The sequence below is a fragment of the Cupressus sempervirens genome, chromosome 3, assembly GCF_028749045.1.
Source record: "Cupressus sempervirens isolate cs-2001-9-10 chromosome 3, ASM2874904v1, whole genome shotgun sequence".
Classification (NCBI taxonomy): domain Eukaryota; kingdom Viridiplantae; phylum Streptophyta; class Pinopsida; order Cupressales; family Cupressaceae; genus Cupressus; species Cupressus sempervirens.
This window is the reverse complement of record NC_143120.1, coordinates 811,790,453-811,810,848: the sequence shown is the minus strand read 5'-3', so window position 1 is coordinate 811,810,848 and position 20,396 is coordinate 811,790,453. Positions and strand designations below refer to the sequence as shown.

The following is a 20,396-nucleotide window of genomic DNA, read 5'->3' as shown; positions in this document are numbered from 1 at the left end:
CTTTAAACTTTTTATTTTCAAATTAATTATTTTATTTAATTAATTTCTCAATTAATTAAATAAAATAAATATTAAAATACTATATTAATTTTCCATTAAATTAAACCATTAATTAAATCTTTTAATTAGGCTTAATTGATAGAAAATACATCAAAGACTCACAAGGTAAAAATATGAAAAATCCATCATAGCCAAAATACATACAAAATCAAACCAAGAGTTTATATCACGAATTACGTTATCCAACGTATTCGGAGGGTACTCAACTCAGATACTTGTCCTAATTTTCCAATTAGAACAAATGGCTTAAAAAGGTTGGGATTTGGACTTGAGAATTTATCTCCCCTCTCTTATCATTGAGATAGTGTGATAGGGTACGCTCATCTTGGCAAATTCAGGGAAGTCGATACTCGGTACCTACAACCTGCATAAAAACCATGCATGTACAAGCACAATATATACTTAACTAAACAGGCAATGGCAGGAAGTGGTGCATCGTGTAGATCTCGACTAGCAGGTGACTACGACTCCCTTCCTTAACCACATCAGACACGCCATACAAAAGCAAACACGCGAAGCAAACACGCACACCATACACATGCAAGTATGGGGTAAGTATCCATAATAAAACACATATGATAATAAATAATCTTACTAATCATCATTAATAACTAAAAGCACTGTAATAATCATCATGCATACATGAAATATAAAGTCTAAGTGATCTCATCACATAATAAACTGAATCCATAGCACAATATCTGATAATCTCAAAAGAATGTTGCTAACCATCAACATAAAACTAACCCTAAAAGAGTTCAGCAACGATAACAAAATGCGAACTAGGGGCAGGCACTACATCCCATCCCTTGGGCTTATCCCCAACTAAACATCTCAGCAAATTTCCTAGACTTCTATTTACCACTTTTGTTTGACCATCAGTCTACGGGTGATGTGTTGAACTGAATTTCAATTTTGTTCTCAACTTCTTCCATAATGTCCTCCAGAAATACCCCACAAATTTAGTATCTCTATCATAAACTATACTCCTTGGGAGACCATGTAGTCTCACTACCTCTCTGAAAAATAAGTCTGCAATATGGACAACATCATGAGTTTTGTGGCATGGAATGAAATGTGCCATTTTGGAGAACCTATCAACCACCACAAATACTGAGTCATTACCCATTTGTGTCCTTGGCAATCCAAGAACAAAATCCATACTTATGTCCTCCCATGGCTTTGATGGAACATGCAATGGCTGATATAGTCTAGTATTGTGACTAAATCCCTTGGCCACTTGACAAACTTGACAACTTTGTACAAACTTCTTTACATCCTATGATAATTGAGGCAAAAATTAATGTTCTCTAAGAATGGAAATTGTCTTGTCTCGACCAAAATGTCCTGCCATCCCTCCATTGTGCTTCTCCTTAACCAAATTTTCCCTCATGGAACTCCTTGGAATGCATAATTGACTACCCTTAAATAACATACCATCCTGAATCAAATAGTCTAGCCACTTGGTTCTGTCCATAGCAACAAGCTCTTTACAAGCTTTCCATGCTTCAACAAAATCAAGATCCTCAGGGTATAGATTCTTGAGTTCATCAAACCCAACTATTTCAACCTGCATTACTGTAAGCAACAACTACCTCCTGCTTAATGCATCTGCAACCCTGTTAGATTTTCCATTTCTATTCTTCAACACAAATGTATAGCTCTGCAAGAACTCTACCCACTTCATATGCCTCTGGTTCAATTTACCTTGGCTATTTAGGTACTGTAATGCCTGGTGATCAGTATATAAAACAAATTTCCTTGGCAATAAATAATGTCTCCATTTCTTTAAGGCCTGAACTATTGCATAGAATTCTTGATCATAAACAGAATACTTCTTCTTCACATCATTCAAATTTTCACTAAAATATGCAATAGGCTTACCTTCTTGGCTCAATACAACTCCAATATCATTACCACTAGCATCACAATCCACCTGGAACACCTTTCTAAAATCTGGAAGTGCCAACACAGGTTGTTCTGTCACCTTCTTCTTCAACATTTCAAAACTTCTTGCAGCTGCTGCAGTCCATTTGAACTATTTTCTTTCCCCTCTTATTGTGTTAGTCAGGGGTGCACATATGCCACTGAAATTCTTAATGAACTTTCTAGAAAAACTAACCAGACCATGAAATGATCTTACCTCAATAGTAGATCTTGGAGTAGGCCATTCCAAGATGGCTTTTACCTTCTTTGGATCCATTTTAAGACCTTTAGGTGATATAGCAAACCCCAAGTAGACTAACTCCCTTTTTGCAAAGATACACTTCTTCAAATTAATTAATAGTTTCTCTTCCCTTAACCTTTCAAAGACACTACGAATATACAATAAATGTTCTTCCAAAGTCCTGCTGAAAATTAAAATATCATCCAAATAGACAATAACAAATTTTCCCAAAAAATTCTTAAGTACCTCATTCATAAGCCACATGAAGGTGCTTGGGGCGCTTGTCAATCCAAAGGGCATGACTAACCACTCATAAAGACCCTCCTTGGTCTTGAAGGTAGTTTTCCGCTCATCTCCTTCTCATATTTGTATCTGCTGACAGCCACTTTTGAGATCTATCTTTGTCAAGTACTGAGCTCCACTCAAACAATCCATAAGATCATCCATCCTTGGCAAAGGAAATCGATACTTGATGGTTATCCTATTTATAGCTCAAGAGTCTGTATACATTCTCCACTCTCCATCCTTCTTTGGTGCCAGTACTGCAGGTACTACACATGGACTTAGGCTCTCCCAAATCAAACCCTTCCTCAATTTCTCTTGAACCTGTCTATTTGGCTCCTCAATTTTGGTAGGAGTCATCTATGAGCAACCTTGTTAGGAAAACTAGCTCCTAGGATTAAATCTATCTGATGACTAATTTGCCTTATTGGTGGCAATCCTTCTGGAACATTATTAGAGATGATATCTCCAAACTCACCTAGTAAATCTAAAACTTCAAGTGGTATTTCACTACTACCTTCTTTATCTTTCCTAGGAATCAAAGCATAGCACATATGCTAATGTTTCATGCCAGCTAAAAACTTCCTTCCATCAACAAGACAAATCCTAGCACTGCTACATACCTTTTCGGCTTCCCTTTTCATGGGCATCAGTTTGTGGTGAACTCCATCCTTTGTTAGAGAGTATGTGTTTGCATGAACATCATGTACTGCATGCCTATCAAACTGCCACGGTTTATCCAACAATAGATGACAAACATCCATTGGAATAACATCACAAAGAACTTCATTATGGTAAGTCTCAATTTTGAACTTCACTAAACATTGTTCACTTACCAGGACCTTATGATCATTCTTCACCCAAGAAATCCGATAGGGTTGGGGGCGTTTCTCCCTCTTGAGCTTCAGATTAGAGACCATCTCCTCTAATACCAAGTTATCAGTGCTACCACCATCAATGATCACATCACAACATTTATCCTCACACTTGCACCTAGTACGGAATAAACTCCTCCTTTTTCCTGGTTCAATCTCACCACTTAGTAGGACCCTTTCATTTACTAAAGTCTCTCCTCTTTCTACATCCTCTGAATGTGATTATTGTGCATCCTCATCCACATGAGCAACCCTAGCTTGGCCTTTAGTTCTCCTATCTGTCCTTCCTTGACATTGAGGGTATTCAAAGGCATGATGACCTTCTTCATTGTAATGGAAATAGGTACCACAGAAGCCTCCTCTTCCTTGTCCACATCCTCTACCTCTTTCTCTCTTATTTTCAAAGTCTTGATCATGGGAGTAGTTGAAACCCTCATTCCTCTAGTTCCTGCTAGTGTATATGAGCAATGTTAGTATGCTAATAGAAACCAAATTTAAATAAAGCTTCTACAAACTAAACAAAATTCATAAAATTCAAGATAGACTAAGATGAGCTCTTAATTAAGAATATGAGCCATTAATGGGCTCTCTCAATGAGAAGCTCTCTTGTTGAGTAGCTTTGTCTAAATAGATAGGATGTATGCTCAAGCTTTATGCTTCAAAAAGGGCTTCAAATGGAGTTGGAATTTGGGTGTGAGTGTATGATTTTGATGTAAAATGGCTTCTTAAAATGGCATTATGACTTTACTTCATGGATTGTGTTGTTTTGCAAAGGGTAAGGATCCAATTTATAGGCAAGAGGCTTGAGGGATAGAGGGCTAAGATGCAAAGATGGGAAAAATCTCAATGAGGGCTTAGATTGCATGAGAGGAGAGCACATGGATTTTGCTTCTTTACACCCAATCAGGGAGTGACACATGTCATAGGGTGAGAGTATGGAGGAAAGGGGAAGGATGAGTCAACAAAGGAGGCTCAAGGGATAAAATCTTCATAAAGACCCTCATAATGGCATGTAAGAGCAATAAAAGGGCTTGGAAGAGTCATTTATGGCCTAGTGGGCTTCATAAAGTTTTATGGTTGGGATATTTTGAAAAAGATGAGAGGAATTTTTACTTAGGCTTGATTAGGAAGGTTTTAAGCTTGCTTAGGATTGTGCAAATGATTAGAGGATGGATTAGGATGGTTTAGGATTAGCTTAGGGATAGGCAAGTGGATGGCATTTAATGAAGGTGAGTGAAGGAGGAGATATTTGTTAACTTTGGCTTGGGTTAGTAAGTCTTAACCCATGTTTAGAGAATGTGACAAGGTTAGGAGGGGATTAGGATTAGGTTTAAAGACATCTTCTAGAAGAGTCTAGACTTTGGATGAGGATAAAGACTTTCTAGAATAGTCTAGAACTTCCTAGGATGAGGATGAAGACTTTCTAGAAGAGTCTAGAACATCTTAGGAAGAGGATAAATTAGATTTTTAGGAAATAAATAAAGTTTTATTTATTTCAAGGGTTTGGGTTGAGGAGATATTTATTAAAACTTTTTTAATAAACATGAGGATTAATATTTAATCTTAATTAAATATTTTGAATTGGGATTAGGGGTAGGAAATGATAGGATTAGCCTTTAATCAAAATTAAAGAAGGATTAGAAGATTTTGGAAGAGGTTAGTGGTCTTAAGGAAATTGGCCAAGTTTTGGGCAAAAAATAAATTTTTTATTTATTTTGGATTTTTTGGTCAATTTATTAATTAAATAATTAATAAATAAGGAAATAATGTTTAAATAAGATTTAAACATTTTTGGGAGGGATTCATTAATTAAATATTTTAAATTAAGATAAAGGGATTTAATGGCATAAAAATAAATTAATTAATTAAATAATTAATTAATTAATAAATGATGATGTCATCAAGATTTTTTTAGAAAATAAAAATATTTTATTTTATAAAAGTTTTTAGGTGTCTACATTTTTCCCCTCTTTGATGTGATGTCGCAAGTGGCATGGCATCAAAGATAAGAAAATAAGATGCCCAAGGCTAGAGCAGAAGAGGAGAGAATGGACTGCAAGATACCCCCTCAAGAAGGTGGCGAGGAGAGAAAACGAGGCTCGATGACTTCTTGAAAAGTACAAAAATTTGAGATGAGCAAGAAGAGTTAGATTGGCTTAAGAGAAGAGGTTTAGTTAGCTCAAACTCTCACTACGGGAGAATGATAAAGGGAGAATTAGAGGCACAAGAGGAAGCAAGCTTAAGTTCTTAGGGATTGTAGAGGATGAAGGAGCGGAGCGCTATAAAAGGAATCCAGGATGGGGAGATGGATGAGGGGATTAAAAAGCTGATGCAATAGGATTTCAAAGAGTTAGATTGGCGAAAGATGGGTTTTGGAGATCCCTAGGACTAGGATTGTGGATCTCGAAAGATGATGCTTGGTGGATTGATTTGGATTGGTGGATCCCTAAGACTAAGATTGTGGATCCCTAAAGCTAAAGGTGAGGAGTGATTCAAAGAGATACTGATGCATAAGCTGGGGTAGGAGAGACGGATGCTGGATATGGAAGGGGGATAATGGAGATGAAAGAAAACCATTGAAGCTTTTTGAGTGGGGGGATACTTCAAAGAGAAGTACCACCATGTAGTTGAGCACTAGATTTGCTCTAGGACTGTTGGTTAATTGCCAAGGTTACCAAGAACATCAAGGCCTTTTCACCAACTGTCCAGAGGACTGGCGGACTGACTCAAAACAAACACTTAAGGATTGCCCCAACATCACACATGAATCTCGAAAGAATCAGAGTGGAACCGACACTGGGTAACCCACAAGAAGAAAAGAAAAACAAACAAAAGACTTGATCAAGACCTTACGCCCAAATTGCCCCATTCGCAGTATACCATGATATGGAAGATCATGGCAACTTTGAGGAGGGAACAAAAATATTTTTTGGAAAATATACTTCAATACCTAAAATGGAAGATTCCAAATCAAAAGAAAGTGAAAATCCAAAAGAGAACCATTTTCCAATGAGATGGGTAGGACAAGGTACTAACAGACCAAGATCAGACATGAGGAAAGCTATATCCTACAAGGATCTATTGGAGAGCACCTAAGCTGATGGATCTGGGTGAGTGATGCGTCTGGCAAGCTGAACTAAGAAGGATAACACTTTGGTGACAGGAGATCTAGCTAAAGGATGCATTGGAATAGCTAACCAAGATGTGCGATGTGTGCAAGATGCTGATCAAGGAGGAACTGACACAAAACCTGGATAAATACAATGGTACTAAGCTAAAGAGGATGTACAAGTTGATAGACCAAGATATTTACAAGCTGAAGCTGACCAAGATAGTTACAAGTAGGCAAAAACTCAGGATGATAGGATAGCAGGATGGTTCGATGTTGTGCAATATGCAAAAGCTAAGGGTGGGGTGATAGTGAAAGATATGGATTTGGCAAGATGCATCCAATGATGATGAGAGATTCTGTGACCAAGGATAGCTAGAGGAGCAGGATGAGATGGCTGGATAGGATGGTAGATAGTTAGTATTATGATGGATATAAAGAGATGACATTGGGTTTGCATGAGGATAGCCTAGAGCTAGATACCAATGACAAGGGAGGATGGACAAGACAAGATCTCCAAGGAATATAGTGCCCCCAATCAGAAGATAACATGCGGAAGGAGGTCTTATGATGGATGTGATAGGATTGAAGCTAGGATGGAAAAAGCTGAAGGGGCTAGGGAGATGGATGATAGCTGGGATGGTTGGCTGAAGCTACAGGAGATAAGTGGATGGTGTGAGATGGAAGATGGAGGGTGGAGGATAGGTGGATAGATTGGAAGATGGAGTTGGATGTCAAGAGATGACCAAAAGCATGAGGGCAATAGGCTAAGTTGGGGATGGTGGGATTACGCATGATGCTTGTTTGCCAAATTTTCATCATGGTACTTGTCCAAGGTGCTTGAATTGCCAAGTTTTCACCAGTGGACACTTTATTTTTCTTTATTATTTTTTTTACTTTTTGACTTTGGACTTAGCTGGAATGATTTTGGATTTCTTTAGATATTTTGGCTTTTTTGGGATTTTTCTTTGGCTATTGGAATGTTCAATTTTGTTGGTAGTTGTTGGTACACCGGATGTGTGATTTATGCAATAGATTGGATTAGATGGGATTGATGGTAGGAGATGGAGGGATGAAAAGGTTGGAAAGGAGCATGAGATGGGGATGCTTGCAAGAGAAACATTGGCACATGTTGGGACGGGTGTGAATAGATCATATGGGGGATAGATGGTAGATGCAGGCATGATGGAGGATTTGTGGAAGTGTGCTTGGGGATATAGGCACCCAAGATGGAGTTAGGAGATGGGGGACATGAGTCACTGGATGGGGGATTAGCAATGGTGGATGCCATTATGCATTGGGTTTCAACTTTTTTCTTTGGGATCCGCATGGTTTTGGATTTTCTTTTCATAGGTGTTTGCATTATTTTGCATTCTTTGATTGGATTTTTCCTTTTTGGAGTATGTCTTTTAGAATAGACATATGATTGCCTAGGATGTGGATTTTTAGCTTTATGCATTTTGAAGTTTGCATTTACATTGTTGTGGTAAGCTTTGGGAAGATGGTTAGGAGAAGCTTTGTGAGATGGAGAGGATATGGGAGAGCGTGTAAGGGGATGATGATGGATGATGTGCCTCGATATGTGCCTTTTCTGATCTTGCATAGGAATGGAGGGAATAGGATTTGAATGATGGCTGATAGGAGGATGGAGGATGGTAGATTTTGGGACATAGGGACCCAAAATGGATTTAGCGGATGAAGGGGGGATATGGTAGGTTGTTTTAGTTTGCAAAGATGGTGGAGGGGGGATGAAATAAGATTTCTTGAAGGAGTGATGGGAGGCTGGCATGGGGGGTTTGGAGATAGGCTCAATTACATACTCCTATTTTTTTGGCATTTACACATATCCCAAGGTGCTCAAATACTCTAACCTAGAACACTGATAGTGGAACTGTGAGAGTTGGAACCTTTATTTGACCCAAATGGGTATCCAAAAATGAAAACACATGAAATAGAAACTAAGTCTAAGTACATTTTTTTGGGTGACAGAAGATTTCCCTTATACCTCTGGATGCTCCTGCATCATGACCACTAGACTTAAATGAGGTTTGAACAAACTAGTCTTCTGACAAGAATCTAATGTCCTCTCACCAATCAGTACTCATCGAGCTAGCAAGCTCTCTCCTTTCTCAGGCTAACTATCTGGGACTACATCCTCATTCACAATAGTAGTTTTCCTTGAAACTGGACACTCAAAATATCTATGCCCTTCTTGGCCACACTTGAAACAATTACCTCAAAACCAACCTCCACCTATCCTTCTTTTATGTTCACCTTCTATATTTGGTTTAACTTGTGTTGAGCTATCTTGCTTCTCCTTCCCTGGGGAACTACCTTGATTCTTCCTCTTTATCTTCTCCTTTTCTCTCAAAGCATACCGATAAGTATCCTCAACTAAAGAAATATTTAGCATACCAACCTCATCTTGAATATTGAATCTAAAACTATTAATATACCGTGCTATCTTTTCCTTTGACAATTCTTTATGCCCATACCAAATAGTCAACTTGTAGAACTCAGTATAATCCTTCACAGTCATATCCTTCTGCTTCACATTTTGCAACCTCTTAAACAACTCAAGTTCATAATCAGCAAGAATGAACTTAGCCTTCAACTTAACCACTATCAATTTCCATCTAGTGATCTTCATTTCACCTTCCTCTTCTCTGTCCCTTTGCAGTTCCTTCCACCAAAGAGTAGCATGTCCCTTCAGCTTAGTTTGTTCCAACCTTACTCTAAGTGGATCCTCAATATTCTCAAGCTCAAAGTAGTCTTCCAATTCACCAGTTCAATCAATCAAGTCTTTAGGATTCAATGTACCTAAAAAATTAGAAACCTCCATCTTATGCTTTAGCTTCAACTAAGATCCAGGTCGAGCAAACTGACCAACACTAATTCTAATAGGTCTCTCCACATGATTAGTTTTGTCCTCACTAATCAATCTAGAAACTTCAAAGTCTTTGACAACTTCCTCATAACTACCTTCAGTACTCACATGCCTAGGTACACCACCTAAAGCACTTACAATTTCAGTAATCATGTCACTCTTCATCAATGCAATCTCAGATATGAACTTTGCTCTTATCTTCTCTAAGATCCTCTGCTCCATAACATCACTAAGATCCTCAATTGCCCTAGGGTCCAATCTTCTTGGAGGAATCTTCCAAAATTTTAGCAAACCCTAAACAACAGATCCACAAATCCAGAAGATCAATCAACCACAATATCAATCTTCTTTGCAAATCATTGTATAAACTACCTCAGCTTCAATGATTTGTGAACACATTTAGGAACAAACATTTGCTCTGATACCATCTAATGCAATGTAAGGTAGGAGAATCCCTGGAGGAGATTTCCTAGCCCCTAGCAATAAACCACACGGTGGAAACAAAAACAACAATGAAAGATTTGAAGCCAATTCACAATAGTTTATTCATAGATATGATCCATTGCATGCAATGTGTCGGGCTGTAAGGCCTTCCTAGTTACAGCCAAATACAAAGCAAGTAATAGTTTTGCAAGATCCCTCAAGATCCAAATCAAACCCTAGCTTGTCCAGATCCACACTCTGGTAGAAACCCCCAAGGAAGATCTCAACTTGTTCTCATAAGCCCAAGAAGGAATCTCCTTGTTTTCCAAGCGGTAGCTACTAGCTCTTCTCCAAATTTGCTCCTCCACCACCTCCTTCTTCTCCACCATGGATGAATAATTACAAATAACTTCCCCAAAATGCCTACTTATACCAATCTAAGCCACAAGTTGGCCTAGAACACAAATTAAATACAAATAAATAAATTAAATACCACAAGTCGACCTGCAATAGCAATTAAATGCCCAAAATCGATGTCTAAGTAAAATTGTGATATCTCCTAGCTCTGATTGAATTAGAACTTGTGCTTAAAACTATAGTTAGTACTCTAGACATCTTTAGTCCTTGAAATTTTCATCCTCTAACTCATTCTAAAAAATTAGTTACATGGCCTACAACAAGCACCAAATTCCTAAGCAAGGTCAAGCTCCATAGACCATGACGAGCAACCCAAGACCATGCCAAGCTCCCCAGACCATGTCGAGCAACCAAAGACCATGTTGAGGTCCCAAACCATGCCAAGCAACCAAATTCCATGTCGAGTCCCCAAACCATGCCGAGCAACCAAAGAACATGTTGAGTTTCCAGACCATGCCAAGCTCCCAGTGTATGTCGAACACCAATATCTGCCAAGCTTTACAACACTTAACCAAAATCCCTCCAAAAATGTAGGATTGCACATCAAATGGAAAATGATTATTGGGTGAGTATCATTTTTTTATATGGTATTTTCTTTTTACATGTATTGGCTCTCAAAAATTTAATTCACTAGTACATTAGAAGTCAAATTTTGGCCTAAATTTTTGACCAACTCCTCAAGAGAGTTGTTCAATACTTTTTTTTGGTCTTTATGCCCAAATTGGTTGAAATTTTGACCAACTTAGGGGTTCCCAAGTTGGTCAAAATTTTGACCAGCTTAGGTTAATAATATCAAAAAATGAAAATCATGATATTCATTGTTATGAACATAGACAAACCCATGCTCTTGAGCCTTAGATCTAGCTCTTAATAGGGCTTCGTATTAGCGAGTGTATTGCATACTCTAGACATTTTCAGAAGTGTTATGTATTCTATGTCTTAGATTTGTAAGATAGGGTTTAAAGTCTAAATTTGCATTTCCTTTCCTATTTGCATCTTGTGCCTAACACACTAGATTCCACATGTCTGAGCCCCACTCAATGGAGAATATATTAGATTTGGAAGGCTACACATGGGTCTTTAATAGGTATAACATTCAGTTGTCTCTACTTTGGAGCCTAAGATCTAGCTCTTGAAAGAGCTTCTTATTACGACTATCAGCATTACCATTGCAGTAAAATTCATGCAGAAGAAAAATGAATAGTGGAGATCGGGCAATTTAGGACTATAGTTGGGAATTTGAATTGCCACATGTGGAGGTTAGTTTTTTTTTTCTATATCCATTTAAAACTTTTTGTATGTTTTCATCAAATAGTCAAGATATGGTGTATATAGAGTACGTATTTGGTGCTAAAAACTTTGATCACATTCTTAAAATTATTAACAATATTGTAAGCCTTGGCATTTCAATTTTATTTTTTATCATAACCTTTTCAAGTGGTAGGGAACCTTAATCTTCCATCTTTGTGGGAAATAGTCCACCATTTAAAAGGCATTGAATGCTTCAATTTTCTAAGGCGGTAAGATTTGTCAATAAAGTGGTAGATTTGAGGTATTTCAGTTTGAATATGTCACTATGAAAGTTCAAACTACCCAAAAGACATGTTATGTGAGATATGTTCAATTCTATTTTCATAGGATCACAGCGGAGATCTTCAAATGTCAAATCTAGTAAGTTTGGATTCATTCTTATTTTGTAGAAATGGTAAACCTTTAACCCGATTGAAATGTCTACAACTTTAGACTCTCTTTTTCCTTTCTTTTTTTCTTTACTAATGTTAGAAATGGAAAAAGAAATTTGTAAATAAGCAATACCAGGAAAGAATCTAAGTGAGTAAATGCATGAAAAGATATTACCATAAAATAAGTGAGAGAAAGCTTCAAGCTCCAACACCATGAGACAAGATATTTGGAAAGGGGAAAGCAAAGAAAACCTCTTGTGACATTATGAATGAGGCATGAAAAGCCTAAGAAGGAAAAGAGAGAGAGAGAGCAAGAGAAAGAGAGCAATCACTCATACAATAATTGAGTAGAGGAAGAAACCTCATTGTAAAATGAGAGAAGAGGGTCATCTCTTAAATAGAGATGAGAGAGAGGAGATAGAATGTAACTCCCATGTCTATGAATGCCACCATTCATAAGTGTGTGAGGCCAAGTGTGAGATTCCTCTTAAGGAGGAATAATCTAAAATTAGAACTTATAATAAATATTTGTCCTCATATTCCACTAGAGGACAAAATAAGATGTAGTGGAAAAAGGACAAAAATAAATATATTAGAATACCTTGGCTTATATCCTAATATATTACAACAATAAAGAAAGGAGTTCTAACCTTGGTTTATAAATATACCAAGGAAAGATTACAACTTCTAACACCCCCCTTTAATCTTTACTTGGGGTAATTACATCAAAGGGTATTAAACCCATAATTTACAAAAATCTGCAACTTAATCTTCAATATGAAGTAATTTGATTGTCTTCAAGCCATATAGAACATTTGTAGATCCAAGAGGAGTACATGAGTCCTTTGAATGTGATCATGTTGAAGCATAGACACCTCCAAGAAGGTTCCTTGATGGATCACCTGAAAAAAAAGAACAACAAGACAAATATCCACAAGTAGAATGCCATCATATATGCAAATTCGAAATCTTTTTGAATAAGGATAATAAAATTCTCATAGAGAAATAATTAGTAAAACATGTTACCACAAAACAATGGAGATAACCTAATATCAAGATAAATTATATGCTCAAAAAATTGTCAACAAGGACAAATTGAGTAAAAAGCTTGATCAATCCTCTCATGAAAAGAATATTATACTAATGCACAAATGACCACAGACAAGGCCAACTAATGATACATGCATCAACATTGCATCAATCATGTGGATATAGATAGTCCACTTAATGAATCATCCCACTGCAAGTTAATGGGTGATCAATCCATAACATGCATGACTCATGATCTAAGCAATAAAGTATGCAGATCATTATCACATTAATATATGAAAATAAAGTAACAAGAGAGACATGTTGATCAAATTAGAATAATCATGATTTGTTAGGATAATCAAAAGAATGGATTATGAGGATATAACAACATATTGCCTTCAAATTGGTTCAAATCATCTGAATTTGGAGAGAAAACTCCAATAATAACATCCTCTTCATTGAGGAACAACATGGAGGGAAACTCCATAAAAATATTATCCTATCAAAATGGAACAGATAGGATCAAATGGAGGGAAACTCCATATAAAATGAGTGCATACCAATATAGGATGGAGGGATACTCCATGGGCTAGATAAGGAAACTATGTATCAGTTATACTGAGGGGACCTACAGAGTTATCCTTGAAAAATTGGCTCCTTATGCAACTCAAAAAAAAATATCATATAAATTATGTATATTAATGGTATAAAATCATAAAGTGCCAACATGGGCATAGAACAATGCTATAAAAGCATAAAAGTGCAACTATGGGCACAACATAATACCAGAATGAAGGCAAATGTGTAAGATTACTCATAATCCAATTAAGTAAAATGATTTAAGGAAGATCAACTAAATATAGATATCAGGTATAAAACTTCATTGAGGGTAAACATGAGTATTTAATTCAAAAGTATATATTAATTTCTAAATCATTATAGTCATAAATTATATATTTATCTGGGCATATATGTGGGCCCCCATGTATACTCAAATAAATATACAAAAATAGATTGTTTAAAGAAAATAATCACCTTTCCATACTTAATATTTTGGAAAGTCACAATTTATAAAAAGTCACAATATTTACCTTGGTTCAAAAATATAACCTCAAAGTAATAAGAACATAAAGTCATGGGGCAAGAAAAGATCTCCCCATTTTTCTCATACTATGCCTTCAAGATTGGAAATGATTCAAAAAGAATTTTTTTGAAATAAAACATTAAGAAAGATATAACTAAAAAAAACTTAGTAATTAATGATAGAGTTCAGATCTGGCAGATAAGAATATACTAAAAAGAGTTAAGAAACTTTTCTTAAAAAGTTTGAATAAAAGCTTGTAATGATTTGTTTTTTTTTTTAAAAACAGAGAATAATAATAGCACAGAGAATATTCTAAACATGTAAGAGACACAATTAGAAACTTAAAAAGTGCAGACATGGAAAGACGAAAAAGCATAGTTCTAATCATGTTTAGAATATGGAGAATGTAGTCATGTGTGGCTGTTTGCATTCAGCCCTTCAAATGCTTGCAGCTCCTCCGTATGATTTTGATTTGGTTAATCTTACCAGTAAAAGTGCTCTACCGGGCTCAAAATGCTAATGTAGAAACCCTTCTAAAACTGCCAGTGAGTGCTTCAGATGTTTATAAAAAGAACACAGAAACCCCAACTATAGTATTTTATGCAGGGTTTGAAATGTTAAGTTGAAACCCTAATTCAACTCCTCGATCCGTTCTGTCTACATTTCATGTCTTACCATGCCAGATTTAAGAAGAAAAAGAAGCATTATTAGGGGCAGCTAGGTAGAAGTTTACGAGAACGAAGAAGATGCAATAAGCATAAGAAGAAGATTTGCCTCTGCAGTCACTTTCGCCCAATCCTCGGCTTCCATGCCCTTGAAGCGACTCAGAGCATCCCCTGACCTTCACATGCATGGACCTGAGTTCGAATCCCGCAATCATTTGGCCCCTGTTTTAAACCCTAAGGGCGAGGCCTCCATGGGTGAGGAGGTGGCTAACCAGAACCACCACCTCGGATCCATGGACAGAATCCATGAGGGTTGCTTGAATGAGGAGCTCGATTGCTACAAAGATCAGGGCAGCGAGAGCGTCACGGACGAAGCAGACGACAACGGCAACAATGGCGGCAGGGCCGAGAAATCTTTACGGCTGGTTGGATTTGAGCTCCGGCACGAGGAGGAGGATGTGAAGGATGGTGTGGATGAGGGAGATAGATCTAGTGTGGCTCAGGCGGGGACGGAAAGCGGCAACAATTCGGCTGCTGAGAGCCAGAAATTCGAATGTCAATTCTGTTGCAGAGAGTTTGCGAACTCCCAGGCCCTAGGAGGGCACCAAAATGCTCACAAGAAGGAGCGACATCAAGCAAAGCAAGCTCAGATTCAGGCGAATCGAAGCGCGGCTGCTGCTGCTGCGGCTGCTATGGGAGAATGGAAATAGTTTTCAACTAGCAATTGACGCGCCTTGGTTATAACCTCACTAGCTGCGTCATTGCCCCAAGCGCAAAGAAATGGAAATACGTGATCAGAAGGGGAGCAATTTGTATGGGGAGGCTGTGGAAGAGAGGCAAGCTGTGTGGATGAGCCATGGGGATGAGACAGTCAGCTTGCCTGAAGGGTTTTCTATTGTGGCAACAAGTCTGCAAAATGCTGTGGCCGCTATTGAAAATCCAGCCAAGAGACTATACGATCTTCAGTACCATCCCGAGGTGACCCATTCAATAAATGGGATGGAAAGAGATCGCGTGTTTGCCCACCAATCTGCATACAAAAGCCTCTCCCTGGTTTCGATCCGTGGGCGGCTTTACTAGCTGGTTGAGGAGGCCAATGTGTGGGGCTCCGGCCAGCACTAACAAATTAATAAAAATATGAAAATTTGGTCAACGAGAATCCTTCGACTGCCATTATGAGCAATATAAAAACAAATAGATGAACCTCAGCCAAGAAGCAAAGATCCCATTGCCTTCCTAAATCCCATTTATGACACTCCATCCATGTCCTTCACCAAACCAAACTCTAAATTTTTGACAAAATCATATTGAAAAGAGAGCTATATGTTAAAAAACACAGGCAGAAAAATAAAACCTTCAAAAAATATTGCACCCATTGTCAAACACATCAGAATCCAATATGTAGTTGGGAAGTGATTAGATCATAGTAAAAAAAGATATCTAGATAGGAAAACCTTTTGGCGGCAAGCCTGCCAAAGGGGGTTAGATGAAAAACTAATATAAAATAAGAAGTAACCTACACAAATTAGAGCACACAAAAGTTAATCGGATTTGGCGGTAAACCAGCCAAATCCAAAAAAAAATCAATTTCTTCCATCTTAAGAAGATTAAAAAAAGAAATTAGTGAAATCTCTCTCAAGAGTCTCCTTCGAATTGTACCTTCATGCAAATACTCAAAACAAAGATTAAACTGCTCTGATACCTTGGCTTATATCCTAATATATTACAACAATAAAAAAAGGAGTTCTAACCTTGGTTTATAAATATACCAAGGAAAGATTACAACTTCTAACAACTAACACCAACAAACTTATAGCCTTCCCTCAATTTTTTGTACAAAAGATATTTCTGGCGAAAGCTTGGAAAATTCCTTTGAGATTTGGATGGCTAGATGCATCAATGAAGGGAAAATGCCTAACTTTGCAAATGATTCTAGGTCTATATTTACCTTTAATTAAATGGTTCTTGTTTTTTGCAATAGAAGCACATCAAGATGATTTTTTTAAAGATATACCATCTATGCACACTCCATAATTGTACATCTATAAGTGATAATTAGAATATAACTTGTTGGCTTGTTTTCTTATGTGTAATCACCTTCAATACATCTTTTTAACATGAACATCAAAAATTGTCTACCAAGATAAACAATTTTATAGTTGACCTCAAAGTTGTGTATGACATCATCCATTTCTTCTAAATTTAAGTTCCCCTCTTTTAATTCCTTGAGAATATACATAGATTAGAGCTTTGAAAAGCTTTAGAGCTTTTTAAAATGTTGCCTTTTGGAAGGTAAATATATTTAGTGCTGATCTTGGTGGTAGCTATAATCTCTATTGTAGCACAATCATGCCATGTTCCACTTGTCCTAGTTCAAAGATTATTGTGGTTTCAAATGTATTTTTTTGTAGTAGATTAGGGAATCTAATTTTCTGTTGTATAAAAGTCATTTCTCTTGTGGTCATTCTTTGAACTATTTTGGACGAGTGTTGTAACTCACATTTTTTTGACATAGATGTTTAGTCTTCTGAACTGAGTGAGATCTTGAAGCTCCATTTGCCCTTAAGTCCAAGTGATGGATAACTATGTAATAGTTTGATCTTTTTGAAAGTAAGAAATTTTTTGGATCTAGATTCTTCAAGATTTGTTGGAGAAGTGATCATGGGTTTCTTTTTGGTTCAATTGCATTTGCTTTCACCTTTTAAGAAAATGTAAAATCGTTGTTTAAATGAAGATTCATATTTTCAGTATTGAAGCCTCATTCAAGTAGTTTACAAATATCTTTATGAGTTTGTTTCCTTGTCCAAGGATCTAGCAATTTTTATTCTTTTTTAAAATTAGAAAATCTTTAAATTCATTTCTAAATTAAATGAGAACCTTGTTTTCATTGAACCTTTGTTTCATACTTAAAGATAAATGATTGATTGATAATACTAGTTCAATTAAAATTATCCATGGCCAAAAGAGATGGTTGACCAGGAGATTAATTCCAACCTTATTTGGAATAGGGGATAATGAAAAAGTGGGAATTTCCAACCTAGCATCTCATAGTTCATCAAAATTTCACCGAAAACCTTGGTCAACCGGTGGCAGACAAGATCTTAGAAAGGTATTGTTCACTCTTCTTAATGATACATTTCTCTTTTTGATGTTTCTTGTATCTATTCTCTATCTTTACTGTGGTATATGATATTATGTGATTTTACCATGCTGACTGATTGAAATATTAAATAGTAGATAGAGTACTTATGCAATTAAATATTAAAATATCACTGGAGATAAGACTTCAAGTAGGTAGACCACTATGCAATATTGTTGTAGTGTTTTTAATTCATACAACCATTTCTTAATGTGATTGTAAGTGATGTCAAACAAATTATAATTTCTCTCTTGCAAATAACAAAAATAAAAATACACATCTAGTTATATATTCCATTTTCATCTAGTTTTATGGTTTACTGAGAGGGCATATTACATTGCTTTATTTTAAATCTGATCTAATATACACATCCAATCCTAATTTGTTTTAGCCCTTGTCTTACACATTTTCTATATTAAGATAGTATCTAATCATGCAATGTATTTCTGACCCATGTAGATGTTATGATGCCAATGATGCCAATTACTATATGCTTTTTTGGATCTCCATCTAACGTAAAAAAAAAAAGTGTGGATCCTCTGGATCACTGATAACTCAACAATTAGTTTATTTCTAAGGGCTTGTAGTCAAGAATATAAGAGTTTCAGCAAGAAGAATTAAATGCACAAAACACAAAATAAATACCACTTCAACAACAAACTAAAACAAAATCTTACTCACTTCTATCAACTTCTACAACCACCACAACTATGCTCTCTAAAATGGTGTAATCCTACTCTGATACCAAATATGATGCAAGGATGAGGTGTTAACCTTTTTCTTATTACCAAACTCTTTCACTGAGGCTTCTTCCAAGCCTGTCAAGCACCACATTTAGAGTCTTATCCAAATTTACTTTAAAGATTAGCTTTTATATTGTAGTAAAAGTCAAGATTATAAATATTAATCAGAATCATGGACAGACATATTAACATTGAATAGGATTCTAGACTATTTAGATTACAAAGGAAACTGTGAGCTAGGGAATCAACATGATAATAAAATTAAATGAAGACTCCAACCATTAAACCATAAGTTGTGGGTCTTTATAGTGAATGATTTGAGTTTCTATGTCATTAGGGTTCATACTGAAAAAACCTTAAATTTATTTTGCAAAGAAGCTAGAATATAAGGGAGCAAGCAATTGTTACACAAACTCTTTTCTTCTTTGGGTGGATTTCATATGGAGATGGATTTTTAAGGTTAATGTTGTAGTTTTGAACATGTTTTATTTATAATTTTAAATTTTTTTGTTGGCTTGTTATCACTTACATGTCCATTATACCTGTAGGAACCAGTTCCCAATGTTTTAGCTCATCCTTCTTCCATTGATATTTTATAATGGTGTTAAGTATCACCTATGTTTTCAATTTTCTCTTGGACTATGCTTGGCTATTTGGTGATAAATAGCTACAATTATGGAACTAACCGAATATTTGCTCATGCAAGTTTTGATGTGAATTGATGTAACATTTTTATCTTACAATTCTCTTTTTCTTGTTTGGATTTGATTTTAAAAATTATTTTATTATGCTTTATCTTTGAAAATTTGAAGGCCTCTTGTTCTATAGATCAAGAAATCGCAGCTTGCAGGGAAAGAATTTACAAATATGATGTGTACTTGATCACAACTAGATACAAAGATCTACAGTGGGCTTCTGATTTGGAGATGGAGGATCTCATTTTGACCTGACATATTGCCACAATAATTTGTGAGAGACATAAATATTGTCTTGATGGAACTCCCTCTTCTTGTGCAACTATTGCTCCTCCTAGTTTGGGTAGGTTTGATGATAGTGTTGTTTCTTCTCTTGGTGTTGCTCCTAATGTTGGTGCTCCTTCCCATGTATCCAAGGAGGACAACAAGTTTATTCATTAAACGACATGCTATCGAGATATTGTTCTTACCTAATTCTCTCACATCCCAATCTTCTAACTCTCTACACAGACATTGAAAAAATGGCTTACATAGAGCTCCATCACGAACTTGTTCCACTATTAAAGAGGGAAAACATGAGTGGGACTCAATGGAGCATCCACTGATATTGATGGGGAGGATCTTGAACAAGGTTCTAGCCTCAACTACTAGAACTCACTTTAGGCTTTCTCCTAGCCTCTTAGGGTATTTATCCTATACCCTACTCCAAGGGAATCTTCTCTCTATTCCCTTATTACACTAATCCTCACCAATCAACTCAAAACTCTATTTCACCATGGGGTCTCCCTAGTGCTCTCATTGCACCGTTCTTGACAACTGGCTTCCAGGAGTGCATTCTTGGCTATATTGAATTCCAATGCTTGTATTAGGTCTCATTCAATAGTTTTTAGGATCACTAAGTGAATTGGAGTATTGGGTTTCCAATCGATTTGAAGATTGCATAGTTAAGAGGGCTACCAAGACTAATAACAAAATTAGGCCTCCAAAACTGATTTTTGGCTTATATCTCCTCAAACCCTTAAGAAGTACTCAAACAAATTTATGATTTGGATACCCTTTTGGCTCCCCTTGAAGATTTTTCAGGTCTGCAACACCCAAGTCATCCGTACAAGGGATTTCCAAAAATATGTCTATTT

General features: G+C 36.5%; 1 protein-coding gene and 1 pseudogene across 1 annotated transcript; one reads left to right on the top strand and one right to left on the bottom strand.

The window, feature by feature from the left end:
- Window positions 1-14,095: 14,095 nt before the first annotated feature.
- On the top strand, window positions 14,096-15,994 carry LOC149569276 (uncharacterized). Its single transcript, XM_089822014.1, has one exon. The coding sequence runs from the start codon at window positions 14,827-14,829 to the stop codon at window positions 15,391-15,393; it is 567 nt and encodes a 188-aa protein (XP_089678140.1). The 5' UTR covers window positions 14,096-14,826; the 3' UTR covers window positions 15,394-15,994.
- On the bottom strand, window positions 15,334-15,463 carry LOC149569277 (U4 spliceosomal RNA; annotated as a pseudogene).
- Window positions 15,995-20,396: the final 4,402 nt, after the last annotated feature.

What these genes read in the sequence shown, in the direction of transcription:
- LOC149569276 (XM_089822014.1), top strand. Translation starts at nt 14,827, where the DNA reads ATGCCCTTGAAGCGACTCAGAGCATCCCCTGACCTTCACATGCATGGA.